Genomic DNA, 15,986 nt, shown 5'->3' with positions numbered 1-15,986 from the left:
GTGCCCATTTCAAAACCATGGGCAGTAACACAGAGCTGCCCATAGCCATTCCCCCTGGGATATAAAAGCCTCCACTCTTTTTGATTTTGTAGCATGGCCGTGGGGATCACAAGAGCATTAATGAAGTTGCACTGGTGTTAAGTGTTCAGGCCTGGCGCACAGTTGGCGTTCCAGTTCATCCCAAAAGTGTTCAGTGAGGTTGAGGTCAGAGTTCTGTGTAGATCAGTTGATTTCTTCCACACGGTGTCTTCATGAACCACGCTTTGTGCACAAGTGCATTGCCGTGATCAAACAAGTTGGGGCCTCTTAGTTCCACTGAAGGGATATCGTAATGCTAGAGTATATAAAGACATTCTATACAATTGTGTGCTCGCTAGGACAATTTGGAGAAAGAGCACATATGGGTGTGATGGTCAGGTGTCCAGGTACTTTCGGAATTTGACTCAACTGGGTTATTGATGGGAAGGTTGGGGGTTCAAGCCCCAGCACTGCCAAGCTGCCACTGTTGGGCCTTTAACCCTATCTACTTCAGAGGTGCTGCATCCTGCCTGATCCTGCACCCTTCCAAAAAAAAAAAAAAAAAAAAGCTGGGACACTGTTCTTTAATGTATGTGACAAATAAAGGCTTCTTCTTCTAATGTGACCCATATTGGATACTTGGGTTGTGGGGGGGGTTCAGATCAGAGCTATTTACATGTATGGTATAATTTCAGAAAGCATAATCAGCAAAATAATCGGAACAGGGTGAGAGTGTAAACCGGGTAGGTTTGGGGCGAGTGTATTGCATGGCATTATGCATGGCGTGCTCTCGCTCCTTTTACGTGCGCGCTGCTGACGTCATCATGGGAGTGGCTCAACGGGAGAAATGAAATGAACGGTCATTCGGCGCAATCCTCTCAGGGCTCACGTAAGTTTGTATCGCGTTATATTCTCTCCAAATAACAAACAGGGTGAAATAACCGTTCCTTGACATTACTCTTGACATAATTCAGCACAGTCGCTGGCTCAGTTGATGTGCCGAGCCGTGTTCTGCTGCCCTTAGCATGCTAACTCGACTTAGCATCTCTCTGGCTCTTAGCTAAGCTAAGCTGAGTTAGCATGTTTAGCCGGAATAGACACTGCACTAAGCGTGACTTTGGCTAGTGTAGGTAGCTTAGGCTGGATGGTAGCTAGCAAGCAAGACGTGTATGAGACGTCAGTGGCATTGACATTACCGTGGTATCTCGGGTCCAACAATCAGACCAGTGTCCCAGCTTCCGTAGCTTCAGGATGGTTTTGACACGGCTGTCAAACGATTTAAAGATAGCTAGATGCCCTACGTGTCTCCATACTGGCGTTACAACCGCTCAAATAATCGTGAGACAGGTGTCTTGCTACCTAACCTTAGCAATCCTAGCTATTCAGATGGAACCATACACGGACCTGATAACATTTCGACAAGTGTCATGCTCATAAATGAAGCTGATGCAGGTGTGATGTGATGTTAAGTTAAATGCATGCAGATGAATCTGATCAGATCCGTAGGCATCTTCTCTGAACTACAAGCTAGTCAAAAGGGCGTAAACTGGCCATCAGGGCTACACTGATGAATGCATTATCAATCCCAGCGTGAGATTTTGATCAGATGATTGACACATTAATCATGATGAGATACCATTAATATCATGGATAGAAAAAAAGATGTTCCATTTCAGCTCAGATCTCTGAGACATTGCCATACATATGAGACTAGTCCTAGACAGCCTGTAGTGATCAATACTCTAGTGATTTTTGAAAAATTTTTTATTTTTTTTTCTCCTGATACAATTAGTGATCGGACATAATCAGACCCCTGGCTTCTGTCTGTGCATGTCTACGTTGCATTTGGTGCTCAAATATTGTATGTGGTGTAACCCCATGCGCAGTACTTTTCGTCTCTACTGCCTCGATCAGATGATTAATGCACGCGATTAACACATGCAGACGTTACGTTTCACCTGCGGTCAATCCCGAGACATAACGTGACGTGACCTGAAGTGAGCAGCAGTACAAGTGCTGCTTTTTCTTCCTTTCTTTTTTCCGCCCCGATCCTCTCTTATTTAATGACCCGACAGGTTTTGGTGCTCCGATTCTTGTGTAACGTCTTGTGTAATGTTTTTCAGCATGTAATATCGCCAGGCTAGTCGACAGGAACAAGAAGAACTACTCCATCCCATCTGGATCGAGTGGCAGTTCTCGTCTCCGACCTGATGAGATTATTTTGGATTACCCGCTAGGATTAATTCACGCCGTCTTTCTAAATGGAGATGACCGAGCGGGCGAACTGATGAATGGGACGAGGTACGGTGCGGGTTATTAATTATGTTGTCGTTTAGTGAAAGCGGTCACAATGTTGTGAGAGCTGGCTTCTGACTTGCGCAGTCAGAGGGAAAGAGAAAGTCTACCGAGGAGAGGTGTCAGGCGCTTTTTGTTTTTAATTACGTTTAATAGCTTCTGTTCTGTATTGCTGTCCATAGTAGGCGGTTTATCACCATCCCTTATGTGAGGGTATGTGCTCGTATAAACACACACACACACACACACACACACACTGATCTTTATTGGCGACTGTATGTGATATTAGATGGGAGGGCTGAAATCTGATATCTGTCTATAGCTCGACAGTGAAGCTATTAGGGTTGAACGATGCATTAATATATCACATGTTCCCATCGATTGTGTAATGAGAATGACGTGAGCCAAACTATTGCACACACTTTTAAAACAGACAGACAGCAACGATTTCTGGTTTCTGTAGTTCTCTACCGTGTTTGTGCCACGTTTCCTCCGAATACCGAACGTGGTAAACGAGAAAGGTGTATTCTTTTCATTCAAACTGCTTGAATGATCAAAAAAAACACAAAAAAAATCCCACAATAAACTCTCCTTTTATGTCGTTTGTTCTTTGATTAGACAATGTGCACTTTGTTTACTTTCTTGTGGAAAAATAGAGTAAACAATCCGCCCGTATGTCACATACGTGTTTTCAGTCACTGGTGATGACGCGTGTTGAGAAATGTCAGCCCGAATGCACATGAAAGCTCGGGTGTGTTTTAAAACTGTGTAATCACCTGACATGGCTGTAGGGCTGGGCGATATGACAAAAATATTATATCACGATACTTGAGGACTCACGGTAAACTGATTATGATGCTACTTTTCTGTAACGCCTACATAGACAAAGAAGATTAAGATTTAAAAAAAAAAAGGAAAGAAAGAAAGACGTCAAATCAACAGCATCCATTCAGTACAATTTCATTTGTAATGATTAAAAAACAAAACATCACCATACCAACGATATCTCAGAAAAGTGTTTCGTGTAATCATTTATCATGATCTTGATTTTATATCGATAAATCGCCCAGCCCTACATGACTGTCATTAATAGGCTGCATGAATCTACAGTCTGGGCTTGAAATCAGGAAATCAGCCCCAACCTTGCATCTTTATCTCATTCTGTGGTGTTCTTGGGTCCACAAAAAAAAAAAAAAGTCTAAAATAATCCGCTTTGAGGAAACGGGGGTGGGGTAGCCGTGCTAGCTCGTTTTTACCAGCCGCTCCTGCTGATCTCTGATCTGACCTTGACGAGCTGTGTGAGTAAGACTGGGGGAGAGAGTCGTACAGAGATTGAGCTGACCCACTTCATCCACACAAAATGCACTGCCCTTGGTCTATGTGTACACGCCATTGGGTGTGGTTTTTTTTTTTTTAAACAGGATATGGGGACCATGACTCATTTCTCCAGCTAATTGTTTATGTACATTTACCTTTTTTTCATAGAACAATTCTTCCCTTGGGGCGTTTCAGGTACGGTACGCGATAGCTGTGCTAAGGGTGCAGATGTAACATGTCGCTGTTTATCTGGTTAATTAATTATTGAACACGCTGGGGCCGTCACTGACAGTTCACGTACGTTGCTCAGCATGTCTCTCGTGTTAATCAAGGATACGTCTCCGTGCAGCTCGGCCTGAAAGACTAATCGATTGTGTAGGCTTGTAAAGGGCTTCGGACTGACATTTTAAAAACGGACACAAACTCCAGGTTGAGTAACTGAAGAACAGCTCTGAGTCATCCGCGGTGTCAGCTGGGAGATGTTTGGAGTTGGTCAATTCTTTGTTGTTCCTCAGGTAAAGGCCTTTACTTTGTGTGTTAGTGTGCTGAAGTGTATGATTTTGGCTAGTGCGGTATCTTTTGCATGCTTTTTTTTTTTTTTTTGAAAGCTTAATCAGCTGATGATGACTGGAATGTAATACGTCTTTATATTTTAGCAGTGTGGCAGGACGCTGTGTTTGCTGGCAGGCCACAGGAAAAAGGTCTGTGTTTTCTGCTATATAAGGCCTCGTTCTTTGAAAGGCAGTGCTGCTGAGTCTCAGAATGTGTTGAAATTGCAAATATAGCACGTTACGTTGGTTCCAAAGGAGCAAATCTGGTCGTGCTCTTTAAGTGGGAGGAATGGCACACTCTCTCCACTGTTAATCACAGCGGCTCTAGGTATTTGCAGTGGTCTGTGAGCTCGTGTACGCGGAAGAGGCCAGACAGCACTTTCCTCAGAGTGTTTTTTAATGCTGTCCTGAGACACTGCATGAGCAGCTAGTTCGAAAAGATGTGGATGGCTGGCTTCACGTGTGTTGGAAGAATTAGATGTCCGCTACGGTTTATGTTTAGAAAACTGGGTTCGCTGAACTACAGGGCAGGATTGTTGTTGTTGTTGTTGTTGTTGTTGTTGTTTTTTTTCATACATTGAGAGCCTCTGCTATAGTATTTTGGTTGATGGTATTTTTTCAACTGCTTAATTTTGTCCACTGATTGGACCTCTGTCAGCCAGTTGACAAGCCCTGCCCACTTTAGTCAGCATATATAGTGAACGACAAGCCTTTTGGGATTTGAGTGTGTTCAATTACTAATCAATAATTGAAATGTAAACACAGTTTTTTAAAGACAAGGTAGAGGTGCAAGGTAGACTGTTGATTCGAGATCATATTTGAGATTTGTTAACGTGATCTCGCTTCAGCGTTCTCGAGCTTTATGAACATCAGCCAAGAACTTCTAGAATGTTCGTCTAGTCAGGTTGCAGCAGGCTTATAAATCTACTGGAGTAAGTAGTCAGTAGTAGCATGGGTTCAGGAGCTTCAAAATGCTGCAATTCGGCCTGTTTTATACACCGCTGTGAATTACTCTGCCTGTCTAATGTTTCATTCACTGATTTCTGATATGCATGGGTGTAGAATAGACTGGTTATTGGATGACGTCTAGTCCAGTGAATCTGACAACAGCGTCCATTTTCTTCCATAGCCATTCCTGAATTGAGAGCCAGAGGAGGCCGGGCTGGGCCGATGGTAAGCAACACTGTCCATTTCTCTCTCTTTTTTCTTCACTGTTATGCAGAACTGTGTGTTTTCTTCTTTGTTCATCCAAAAAAAAAAGTGTACTGTGTGGGTTGATGTTTTCTCTGCCAAATATTCTCTGAAATGTTTAGTGTTGAATTACAGGATGTTATTACAATGTATGAAACATGCTACAGTGTTAATATGGTTACGATTAAGAGCGCAACGTTTTGCACTTCCTGGAAAAGTGCCTTGGCGAAAGTACCAGGGTCACTGGCTCCTCATATCTCCAGTGAGAAATTGCTGCCTAAGTTTGCCCCAATTCACACGCCATGTAACCCACATGACTCACAGACACTAAAACGCTGCTTTAACTTGTGTTTGTGCTTTTGATGTCATCCTCAAGAGTAATTAACAGTAGATCGAGGGTGAATTTCTGCAGTGAACCTTGCTGAAGGGATCGGATTCTGGATAATCAGTTTTTATAACCGATTTTAAGAATATTTTGATATATAAGAATATGTTTATAGGAAGACAAATCATATATTAAACCACAGACGTGTCGTTTTCGTTAAATTCAATAAAGACCCTGTGAGCACTGCAGAAATTCATAGCTCCAATTGTTTAGTAGATGTTTTGTCACATCACCACCCATGACTGTAGACTGCTTAGCAGAGTGCGTCATTATTAGTGTAGCAATTGCTCCGATAGTACCTTGGCCTTGAGAATCATACAGGTTTGGCATGTTTGTTCTCTGACTTAAGACTTGCTGTATTGGCAAAGCAATGAGTCATATCCTAATGATATCAGTTGAGGAACCTGACACCTCATTAGGTGAAAAGAATGCCACACCCTAATGTCTCCAAGCCAACCAAAGTGCTTCTGCTTTGTTTTGTTTTTAGCTTGAGCTTTGCTGTATTTGCTGCTTGTGTGCCATCACTCAGTGCTGCATGTGTCACAATCCATGTTGTTTTCCTTCTGTGGTAGACGAGCATGACTTTGAGCCAATCCACAGATGCATGCACGCTCACAGAATCCACCCGAGTGCCAAGCCCCCTGCTTCCCGGCTTTTGAATCTGCCTGTCAGAAGGTTAGGGGTGGCGGGGCTTAGTTAGACCCTGCACCTATGCCGACCCTCTAAGTTGAACCTGGCAGCCTTGAGATGGATCAGGGCGCTAGCGAGCAACCTGTCGCGGAGGAGCCAGACTCCGGGGCTCGAGCTGAGCCGGGGGCAAGCAGGAGGGCTTCTGAGGCTGAGCACAGCTTGTCTAAAATTACTCAGAATGCCCTGGAGAACATGGGCGTGCTCGGCCATGGCCTGAAGCAGCTCTTCCAACCCCAGCGCCGGCGCTCATCCGTCGTGCCACAAGACCTCTCCTCTTCCTCTGCGAGCTCTGCACCTGAGGCAGCAGAGGCAGGGTCAGAGTTGGGGGAAGCCTCCGCCCCTAACATCACGCCTCCTGACTCTGACCTCGCACCCACTTCCACTTCCACCCCCCCCGCAGCTCTGAGCCGTGTGCTGCAGCAGATCCGAGGTGCTCCCCCCATGATGAAGCGAGGGACCAGCCTGCAGAGTCGCCGCAGCAAGACTGGGGGGGGAGGGGAGCCCCCCCAGAAAGGCAGCCCCCAGATCCATCGGCGCAGTACCCAGGAGGCTTTGATGCAGGCTGGACGCCCACGGTCGTCCTCCACCACGGACACTCCCAGCAGCCCTGCCTTTGTCGACATGCTCCTGACCTCCGGGTATCACTCCACCGAGGAATCAGACAGAGTAAGTCATAAAAACCTCTTTTATTAATCAAATTTCTTTATTCACTGTGGCCAAAATGGACTCTGTTAATTACAGATCCAGTTAGAGTGTTCAGAGATGCTTTTTGTGGCCTTAGATCAAGTTCATAGCTACTCCATTCTGCTTCCTCCTGTAGGATGTAAACTGAAAAAAGCAATTTCTGTAATGATGCTTGTTCTTAACTATGCATGCTCATTTACTACCAGTGTACGGTCACAAGATTGGAGGTGTGAACACTGTATTTTTGGTGTTCCGCATCACACCACAGCAATGGTTGTATAAGGTTTAACAAGAACTCACGTCATTAGCATGCCTCATTTACTCCCAGCGTTTTCATGCCAATAATAGGATTCGTGTCCTTAAAGCAGGTTACCAGATTTTTTTTATCCAATGACAGGCTTTTCTGAGAAGATTGTAGAACTTATCTAAGATTACTATGTTTTCAAAGCCTAGGCAAATTGCACAGTCAAAGGGAGTACTCCAGATAAGCAAACTAGGCAGTAATAAAGCCAATGAATGCCTTGCACGTTTTATTTTGCACCAGGATTTGGAATCCAGGTACCTGATCACTTTTTTTTATTCTAAAGGGCCTGAGGTTTCGTTTTCCCAGCAGATGGTGCTGCTTTGCTGTGTATTGGAGATACCATGGTTCATCTTTCTGTCCCTGCAGTGTGTTGGTCTTCCAAGTACTACTGCAGAGGGGACTGGTAATAGGAGTCTTGTGACTCACCTGGTATTGATAGAGCTTGGTGGAACCATCCAGAATGTCTGTCTGTGCTGGAATGGCAGGCTCAAGTGTTTGTCAGACGTCCCACAGACTATAAATGAGGTGCAGCGTGGATAGTTGCAGAAATCAGACAGGAACAAATCGCAAGCCAGGGCACCTGCATCAAGCAGATTTTGTGTTCATGCTGTTATTTATTTATTTATTTACTTACTTATTTATTTTATAAATCTTTAGTTGCCTGTTGTTCGAGTAGGTTCAGCAACCAGAAAAAGAAAACAAAAACCCTACTCCTGGGTGATTTTCGCAAAATGAAAGTTTTAATTTGGGGTGAAGCTATGTTTAAACGTAACGAGTGTCATGGTGGTGTGGGGCACTTTGACGACTACAGTGCACACTTCTCGTTCCGAATCCCACCAAATGCCTAACTATACATATTGGTCGAGCTGTGATCTAGCACAGTGTTTTTTTTTTTTTACTTATTGGATTGATTAGTGTGAACTGATGACCGATGATTTATGCAGCTATGTGGAAACCCAGAGGAAACCTAATAAGTCAAGTACAAACACTATATGGCCAATAGTATGTGGATACCTGACTATCACACCCATATGTGGCTCTCCCTCAAACTGTTGCCATGAAGTTGGAAGCACACAATTATATAGGATACTGTAGCAATACAATTTCCCATAACTGGAACTACCCCATATAAATCAAGCTCCATTAAGACACAGTTAGCCAAGGTCGGAGTGGGAGAACAGTCGTGACCTCCTCAGAGCCCTGACGTCAACCCCACTGAACACCTCTTGGATGAATAAACATGCGAACTGTGTCCCAGGATTCCTCACCCGACATCAGTGACATCACTAATGCTCTTGTGGCTGAATGAGCACAAATCCCAACAGCCACGCTCCAAAATCTAGTGGAAACCCTTCCCAGAAGAGTGGAGGTTTTATTATAACAGCAATGGGGAACTGAATCTGGAATGGTTTAGTGGCTACCATTTTTAGCTTAGTAAACCATGGGATTTGGTAGCATGCTGGAACTTTCAATGCTGGTGGGCTAATTAATAATTTTTACTGTCTGGGATTATATTTGTAGTTATTTGTAAAAAAGTGATTGCACACATCAGTTTGTAGTCAGTGGCATTGTTATCATTACTGAAGTAATTGGACAGGTTCTTAAGCCTTGTATTTTTCCACCATTCTTGCATTATTAAGATGTACTTCATAGCCACTCAACACGCTAAGTCAGCTTACTAAGAGGCTTTACCACACTCCTAATCAAACCGAACCGTGGGGTGCGAGATAAAGAACCCAGGCTGAAGGCGGATTCACCAAGTATGATGTTTGATTCATATAAAGGCATCTCTGCTTGGGGTCTTAACAGGTTTACAGGTAGTTTACATACCCTGTGTAGAATGACATCATGCTGCTAGGTGCTTTTATAGCAGTTTCTGTGTAATAAAACGAATGATAGCTACATGAACACTCGTACCAGGCACTGAAACTACTTTAATGGATGGCAATAAAAAAAAAAAAATTCCCTCCCTGTCCGACTGAATATAACCCTTCAAGGAAACTAGATCAAATTATTTCGAGTTCAGTTTAGCCAACCAATAGCTGGGCAATATGATGATATTATATTGATATACTAAGTTATAAATTTGCCACAGTACACTTTTCTGAGATATTGCGGATATTGTCAGTATATTTATAACAGTTTTATATTCATATTTATTTAAAAAAATGTTTATTGTAGGTGTTTTTATTATATCGCCCACCCCAGCTGAACCTATTTTTGTTTGGGATGGGAGGTGTAGAAGGTCGTAGCGCATATTAAAATTCTGAAATCGTGCTTTGTATTTGGAGTTCTGTATTTCAAGCTGAGGTGGTGTTTATTCTGTTTCTAATGCTGTGCTTTTTAATGTGGAGCAGTATGCTGCTTTATCAGTGATCCGAGCTTCAAGTGTTATCTCTGAGGATTGCAGGAGTCTTGTCATAGTACAGAGGTCCAGTCAGAGTCTCTTGCGAGTGTTGCACATTGCTTCATACGACATGTGGAAGTGTGACTGCAGCGTGTGTGCTCTGTCATGGCCTGTGCCGGGAGTGTGCTCGCTGTCATGGTGATTTGATTGATTTCGTGGTTGATTTTATGAAGCTTTGTATTGATTTTGTCATTACGCAGGAATGTGACATTGTTAACTTTTGTCCTTCCTTTCTGTTTCTTTCTTGTTTTGTTTTGTTTTTTTTTCCTTGCTTGCCTCTCTTTCTTTCTATTACTTCCTCTCCTTTCTTTCTTTCTCTCTCTCTCAGGTGGATCGTCTAGAGGTGTCTGGCTTGGCCGCGTCCCCGAACGCTCTGTCCAGCAGCTCAGATGGCGGTGGTGCGTACGGCATAGACTCGGTGGACAGTACTCCCGACCCGCAGCGCACCAAACAAGCCATTTCACAGCTGCAGCAGAAGATCCTCAAGCTCACGGAGCAGATCAAGATCGAGCAGACGGCACGTGACGACAACGTAGCCGAGTACCTGAAGCTGGCCAACAATGCTGACAAACAGCAGAGTGCACGCATCAAGCAAGTATTTGAGAAGAAGAATCAGAAGTCAGCACAGACCATCCAGCAGCTACAGAGGAAGCTGGAGCATTACCACCGCAAGCTGAGGGAGGTGGAGCACAACGGAATCCCGCGCCAGCCCAAAGACGTGCTGCGTGACATGCACCAGGGCCTGAAGGACGTCGGCGCCAAGGTACTTTTCATCATACTTATGGGTCTTCACTACGGAACGTATGTTGTTCATGGAAATTGCTATTTATTAATATAGCACTTTTCAGTTTGAGCATGCTTTACAACTGAAGAACTGATGCATATAAATGTGTCATCAGAACAGAAATGAAAATCATCCTTAAGTGTACTTAAATGTCCAAGGAGCGGTAAAAAAAATGGGCTAAAACAGAACCTTATTGGAACACCTTATTGCATATTTTAAGCCCTGAAGACTCTTCATTACTTCTATCTTAATGAACTCTTAATGGATTATCAAATAAAATCTAAAGCAAGATCTGAGAAAAAGACTCAAATGTCCTGAAAATATTAGTGCAGGAAAAGGTAAAGTGGAGCTATTACGCTTCTGTGATGTGCCTTCCTAGACTTACATTTTGTAGTTTGGAATGTGCTTGTGTCATATAGAGATAAGCACTATACAGTGAATTGTATAAGTATTCACCTTGCTTGAACTTTTAGGCATTATGTATTGTATCTGGAACTGAAATGAACTAGATTGGGATTACATGTCCTGACACAAAATAGCTCTTAAAATTGAAGTAGTAATAGTAGTAAATATAATTTGCCTACTTAGTACTAAATGGGAAAAAAACAAACAAAATATAATTTGCATGGGCAGTACTAAATGGGAAAAAAAACCATGATAATTAAACAATATAATAACGATTTACACCAATCATCCAGTTCAAAAGTTTACACCCCCTTGGCTCTTAATGTATCGTGTTGCATTCTCGAACATCAGTGAATGTTTGGACCTTTTGTAATAGTTGTGTACAAGTCCCTCAGTTGTTCTCAGTGTGAAAAGATGGATCTCAACATCATATAGTCACTGTTGGAAAGGGGTAAAGTAGCAGAATATGCTGGAAAAGTAAAGAATGTGCAGGACCTGGAGGGTTTTTCTGAAGAACAGTGGGCAGTTGAACTGCTCAGGACAAACATGGGACTCGTGAACAACCATCACAAAACATAAACACAGTCGCTGATCATCCAGGTGACGACACACAGGATTAATAATCAAGCGTATGTAAACTGTTGAACTGGTTCATTAGCGTACATTCAGTTATTATTGTGTCTTGTGGACTATATGTAAACATCTGTTGTGTGAAATAGCTTATTTAGGGCAGTACTTAAAAAATGTGATTTTAATGATTCCTCTCATTTATTTATTTTTTTCAATTATTAACATTTTGCAGATGCTGCAAGGCGTATGTAAATTTATGAGCACAACTGTATTTGTCATTGAATGATGACTTTAAAATACACAGACTGGCGAGCTTTCTGTGTTTATTAAACGCTGGTATCTGGAAGCTTGGCTAATGGCAGCCAGCCAATAAAATGCAGTAAAATCTCACTGTAGCTTTACAAACTAATTACAAGCAAAAGTAATAAAAAGGAATTAAATGAAACCATATAATAAATACTACGACATGAAATGAATAATAATAAAGCAAAGTTTTTATCTTCATTCAAAAATGGTAATTTGTTACCTGATGCAGAAAGAGCTGGAATTTGCTGTAGTGTCATTTGGTATTTCTCTTGTGTCCTGTTTCTGTTTTCATGGTTGTTATTTTATAACCAAGTTCTAAAAGTTTATATAGTTACATTGCAGTCAATAAATTGCTTACATGTCTTTGTCAGGTGACCGGAGGTCTCTCCAGCTTCTCCCAGGCCACTCACTCAGCTGCAGGCGCTGTTGTTTCGAAACCCCGTGAGTTCGCCTCGCTCATCCGCAACAAATTCGGCAGTGCGGACAACATCTCGTCCCTAAAAGACTCTCTGGACGAGACGCAGGGTGACGAGGCCATGCCAGGTGTGGTACCAGGGCCCGGGGCATCAGCCACTAGAGCCCTAGCACCTGGACATTTGCAGTCCAGCCCCAAGTACGGCAGCGAGGACGACTGCTCGAGCGCCACATCAGGCTCGGCAGGTGCCAACAGCACCACCGGAGCCCCCGGAGGACCCCCGAGCTCTAAGGGCAACATGCTGGAGCAAGGCCAGGCCTCAGGGCTTGACACTCTGTTTCATGAGATCCAGGAGTTGCGGGAGAACCAGAGCCGGCTGGAGGAGTCGTTTGAGAATCTGAAGAGCCACTATCAGAGGGATTACACGCTTATCATGCAAGCCCTGCAGGAGGAAAGATACAGGTACACACCGACACACTGAAACACTTCGGAAGCCTGATATACATTTATATATTCTAGTCTGTGACTAAAAGTGAAATGGGACTTGGATGGATGAAATCAATAAACTGTTGACTTAAAAATCCAATTTAAGCATGTGTTGTCCATGTAAAGCCCACCTTTTGTGTGTGTGTGTGTGTGTGCGCGTGCGAACAGATGTGAACGTCTAGAGGAGCAGCTGAATGATCTCACAGAGCTCCATCAGAATGAAATTCTCAACCTGAAGCAGGAGCTGGCCAGCATGGAAGAAAAAATCGCGTACCAGTCTTATGAACGGGCCAGGGACATACAGGTTACTAAACCTCATCTGTCATGTTGGATATTTGGGAAATAAATGAAATGTGCAGATTGTTTTCAAACAACTGGGGCTGTATTTGCATAAGCTTTTCAATAAGACTGAAAGTTTGATCAGTCCCTCCAGGATTTTTGCTATTGCAGAAATGAACACAAAATCAACCAAACTACGCAACATTTGGAGGAGCTTGCCATTTTTTAAAATTACCGCAGATTGTCTGCAGATTTCGGCCAAGACGGGTCATGAGACGTCATCACGACACACATTCAGCCAAAGCCTTCTTTGATTCACACACATCGAACATGAGCACAGATAAAAGGTCTCATCTACCAACAAACATCACTGCGAAAGAATGTGCAAAACAATTTACTCTATTTGCAATTTCACCAATTCAAGTACAACCTCAATTCCAAAAAGATTGGACGCTGTGTAAATAAAAAATGTAAATAAATGTAAATAAAAACAGAATTCAATGATTTGCAAATCTCATCAACCCATATGTTATTCACAATAGAACATAGAAAACATATCAAATGTTTAAACTGAGTAAATGTACCATTTTAAGAAAAAAGGAAGGTAATTTTGAATTTGATGGCTGCAACACATCTCAAAAATGTTGGGACGGGACAGCAAAAGGCTGGAAAAGTAACTGTTACTTCTGAAAGACTCTGCCGCTCTAAGATTCTCTTTTTATACCCAATCATGTTACCCACCTGTTGCCAATTAACCTAATTAGTTGCTGAATGTTCCTCCAGCTGTTTCTTTTTAGTAACACTTACTTAAAATGGTACGTTTCCTCAGTTTAAGCATTTGATATGTTTTCTACGTACTATTGTGAATAACATATGGGTTTATGAGATTTGCATTCTGTTTTTATTTACATTTTACACAGCGTCCCAATTTTTATGAATCGGGGTTGTAGTTTGCAGAAAAAAAAGCACAAAACACTCTGCAAATTTATAACAAAAAAAAGCCACAGCAAAATCAAGCATTTTTGGCTGCAACAATCACAAAAAAACTCTTTATCGAATTGATTTATTTGAGTTGCATGCTATTGTACTTTTAAAACAGGGATTCTCACCCGCTGGACGGTAGTCCAGATTCATACCCAAGTATTTCAGTGAAAAGAACTGAGTACAAGACTACGTCTGTAGAATGTAGTTCAGTGACTCTACTTTTCTAAACATGAACCAGCTGATGATTCCAGACGAAGACTTAAGGGTAGTACCAGACGTAGCCGACAAATTTTTTTAATTAGTCAAAAGTGGTAATGAGAAGCACTACTATGAAACAAACATAACCATTTCAAATTCTTATTTATAGACATATACTAATCATTAATTGTTATGCATTAAACACATTAAAACTGTTGTCCCCATTCAGTCATGTTGCTTATTTAGCTAAATTCCCTTGCTTCATATTGACTGCATTTGCACTCTGCTGCCTGTAGGAGGCGCTGGAGGCCTGCCAGACACGCATCTCGAAGATGGAGCTTCAGCAGCAGCAGCAACAGGTGGTACAGTTGGAGGGGTTGGAGAACGCCACGGCACGCACCCTGCTCGGCAAGCTCATCAACATTCTGCTGGCTGTCATGGCTGTCCTGCTGGTGTTCGTGTCGACGGTGGCAAACTGTGTGGTCCCGCTTATGAAAACACGCAGCCGCACGCTTTCCACGCTGCTCCTCGTCATCCTCCTGGCCTTCCTCTGGAGGAACTGGGAGGCCATTTCACAGTACCTGGACCGTTTCTTACTGCACTCGAGATGACCTGCACGGAAAGAGATATCGGCTTTATGAAGGGAAAGAAAGGACGGGGCCTGTCGAAGGGCCCGGAGACAAACGCACTGCCTCAGCCACTATAAGCTCCAGACGAAGGAGCGCAACGGGGAGCGCAAGAGAGAGCTCACTGATGATTTTGATGCTTTGTTCCTTACTCAAGAGTGAATTTGTTTACATTTTGATGAAGATCTTTTTTTTTCTGTCTACTGAAAAAAAAAATTGTAATGCAGAGTTGTTGTTTTTTTTTTTGGTTGTTTTTTTTTTTGGTTTTTTTTCCTTTGGTGTTGAAAGTGATGCAAGTTGTGTTGCTTGATGTCCTTGTATAATTATAGTAAGAGTATAAAATTTATGCAAATAACCAGGATCTGGTTTTGCGGCACTGAAATAACACTGGACTGTGTCGAGTACAAACAGGATGACGTTCTCTTCATCAGCATAGCCTTCATCACTATCATCACTCAGCTTGTTTCCCTTTCTAAGCCATGCAGTCTGCTTTTACTCTCTTCCTTCACCATAATTTCCTCTCTCTCTCTTTTTCTCTCTGTCTCTCTCACTATGCACATCTGTCTTTCTCTAAATCTCTCTTTCTCCCTGCTGCGGTGTGCCCTATTCCTATTCCTCTTTCTTATGACCCTTTGCCGCTGACAGGACTTCTGCACAATCATCACTGGAAGAAATGGCTTCAGCTTGTGCAAGTGAGTTTTGCGTTTGATTAGCTGGGCTGTACTGGACCGGGCCACGGAATAAGAAAGTTCTTGGCCTATCAAAGACCCAGGCTTCCCTGCCTTTGCTTCTCTAGCCCTGCCCATTTTGCCCCCTGTTGGCCTGCTCTGATCGAGGCACTGCCTCCAACCTATAAACAGTATGAACATACTTGAAGAGCTTGAAAGGCTCAAAGACTATCAGTGCTTCCGTACTGTTTCTTATAGCGACAATGAAATAGTCCTTTTTAGTTTTTATTTTTTAAAAATTAAATGAATAAACGGGCCATTTTAAAAGTGAATTGTCCTGCGTTTGGCTTGGTGTTATTTATGTTATTATATTTCTGCTGTGTTAATGAATATCATATAAACTGATCAGGGAGACCTTAGGAT

General features: G+C 42.7%; 1 protein-coding gene across 6 annotated transcripts; it reads left to right on the top strand.

Moving 5' to 3' along the window:
* Positions 1-826: 826 nt before the first annotated feature.
* On the top strand, positions 827-15,895 carry tmcc1b (transmembrane and coiled-coil domain family 1b). 6 transcript variants are annotated; one of them, XM_017450888.1, is made up of 8 exons: positions 827-907; positions 2,142-2,319; positions 5,311-5,354; positions 6,848-7,113; positions 10,171-10,605; positions 12,279-12,784; positions 12,977-13,112; positions 14,566-15,895. In XM_017450888.1, exons 4-8 carry the CDS (start codon positions 6,889-6,891, stop codon positions 14,878-14,880), a joined length of 1,617 nt encoding a protein of 538 aa, XP_017306377.1. In that variant the 5' UTR covers positions 827-907; positions 2,142-2,319; positions 5,311-5,354; positions 6,848-6,888; the 3' UTR covers positions 14,881-15,895. The 6 variants fall into 6 exon arrangements, with proteins under 6 accessions (XP_017306377.1, XP_017306374.1, XP_017306378.1 ...); XM_017450885.1 differs by having other exon boundaries at positions 6,330-7,113; XM_017450889.2 differs by lacking the exon at positions 2,142-2,319 and having other exon boundaries at positions 840-907.
* Positions 15,896-15,986: the final 91 nt, after the last annotated feature.

Source organism: Ictalurus punctatus, chromosome 21 (genome assembly GCF_001660625.3).
Source record: "Ictalurus punctatus breed USDA103 chromosome 21, Coco_2.0, whole genome shotgun sequence".
NCBI lineage: Eukaryota > Metazoa > Chordata > Actinopteri > Siluriformes > Ictaluridae > Ictalurus > Ictalurus punctatus.
Note: the sequence above shows the minus strand (reverse complement) of the source record. Positions and strands in the feature narration are given on the sequence as shown.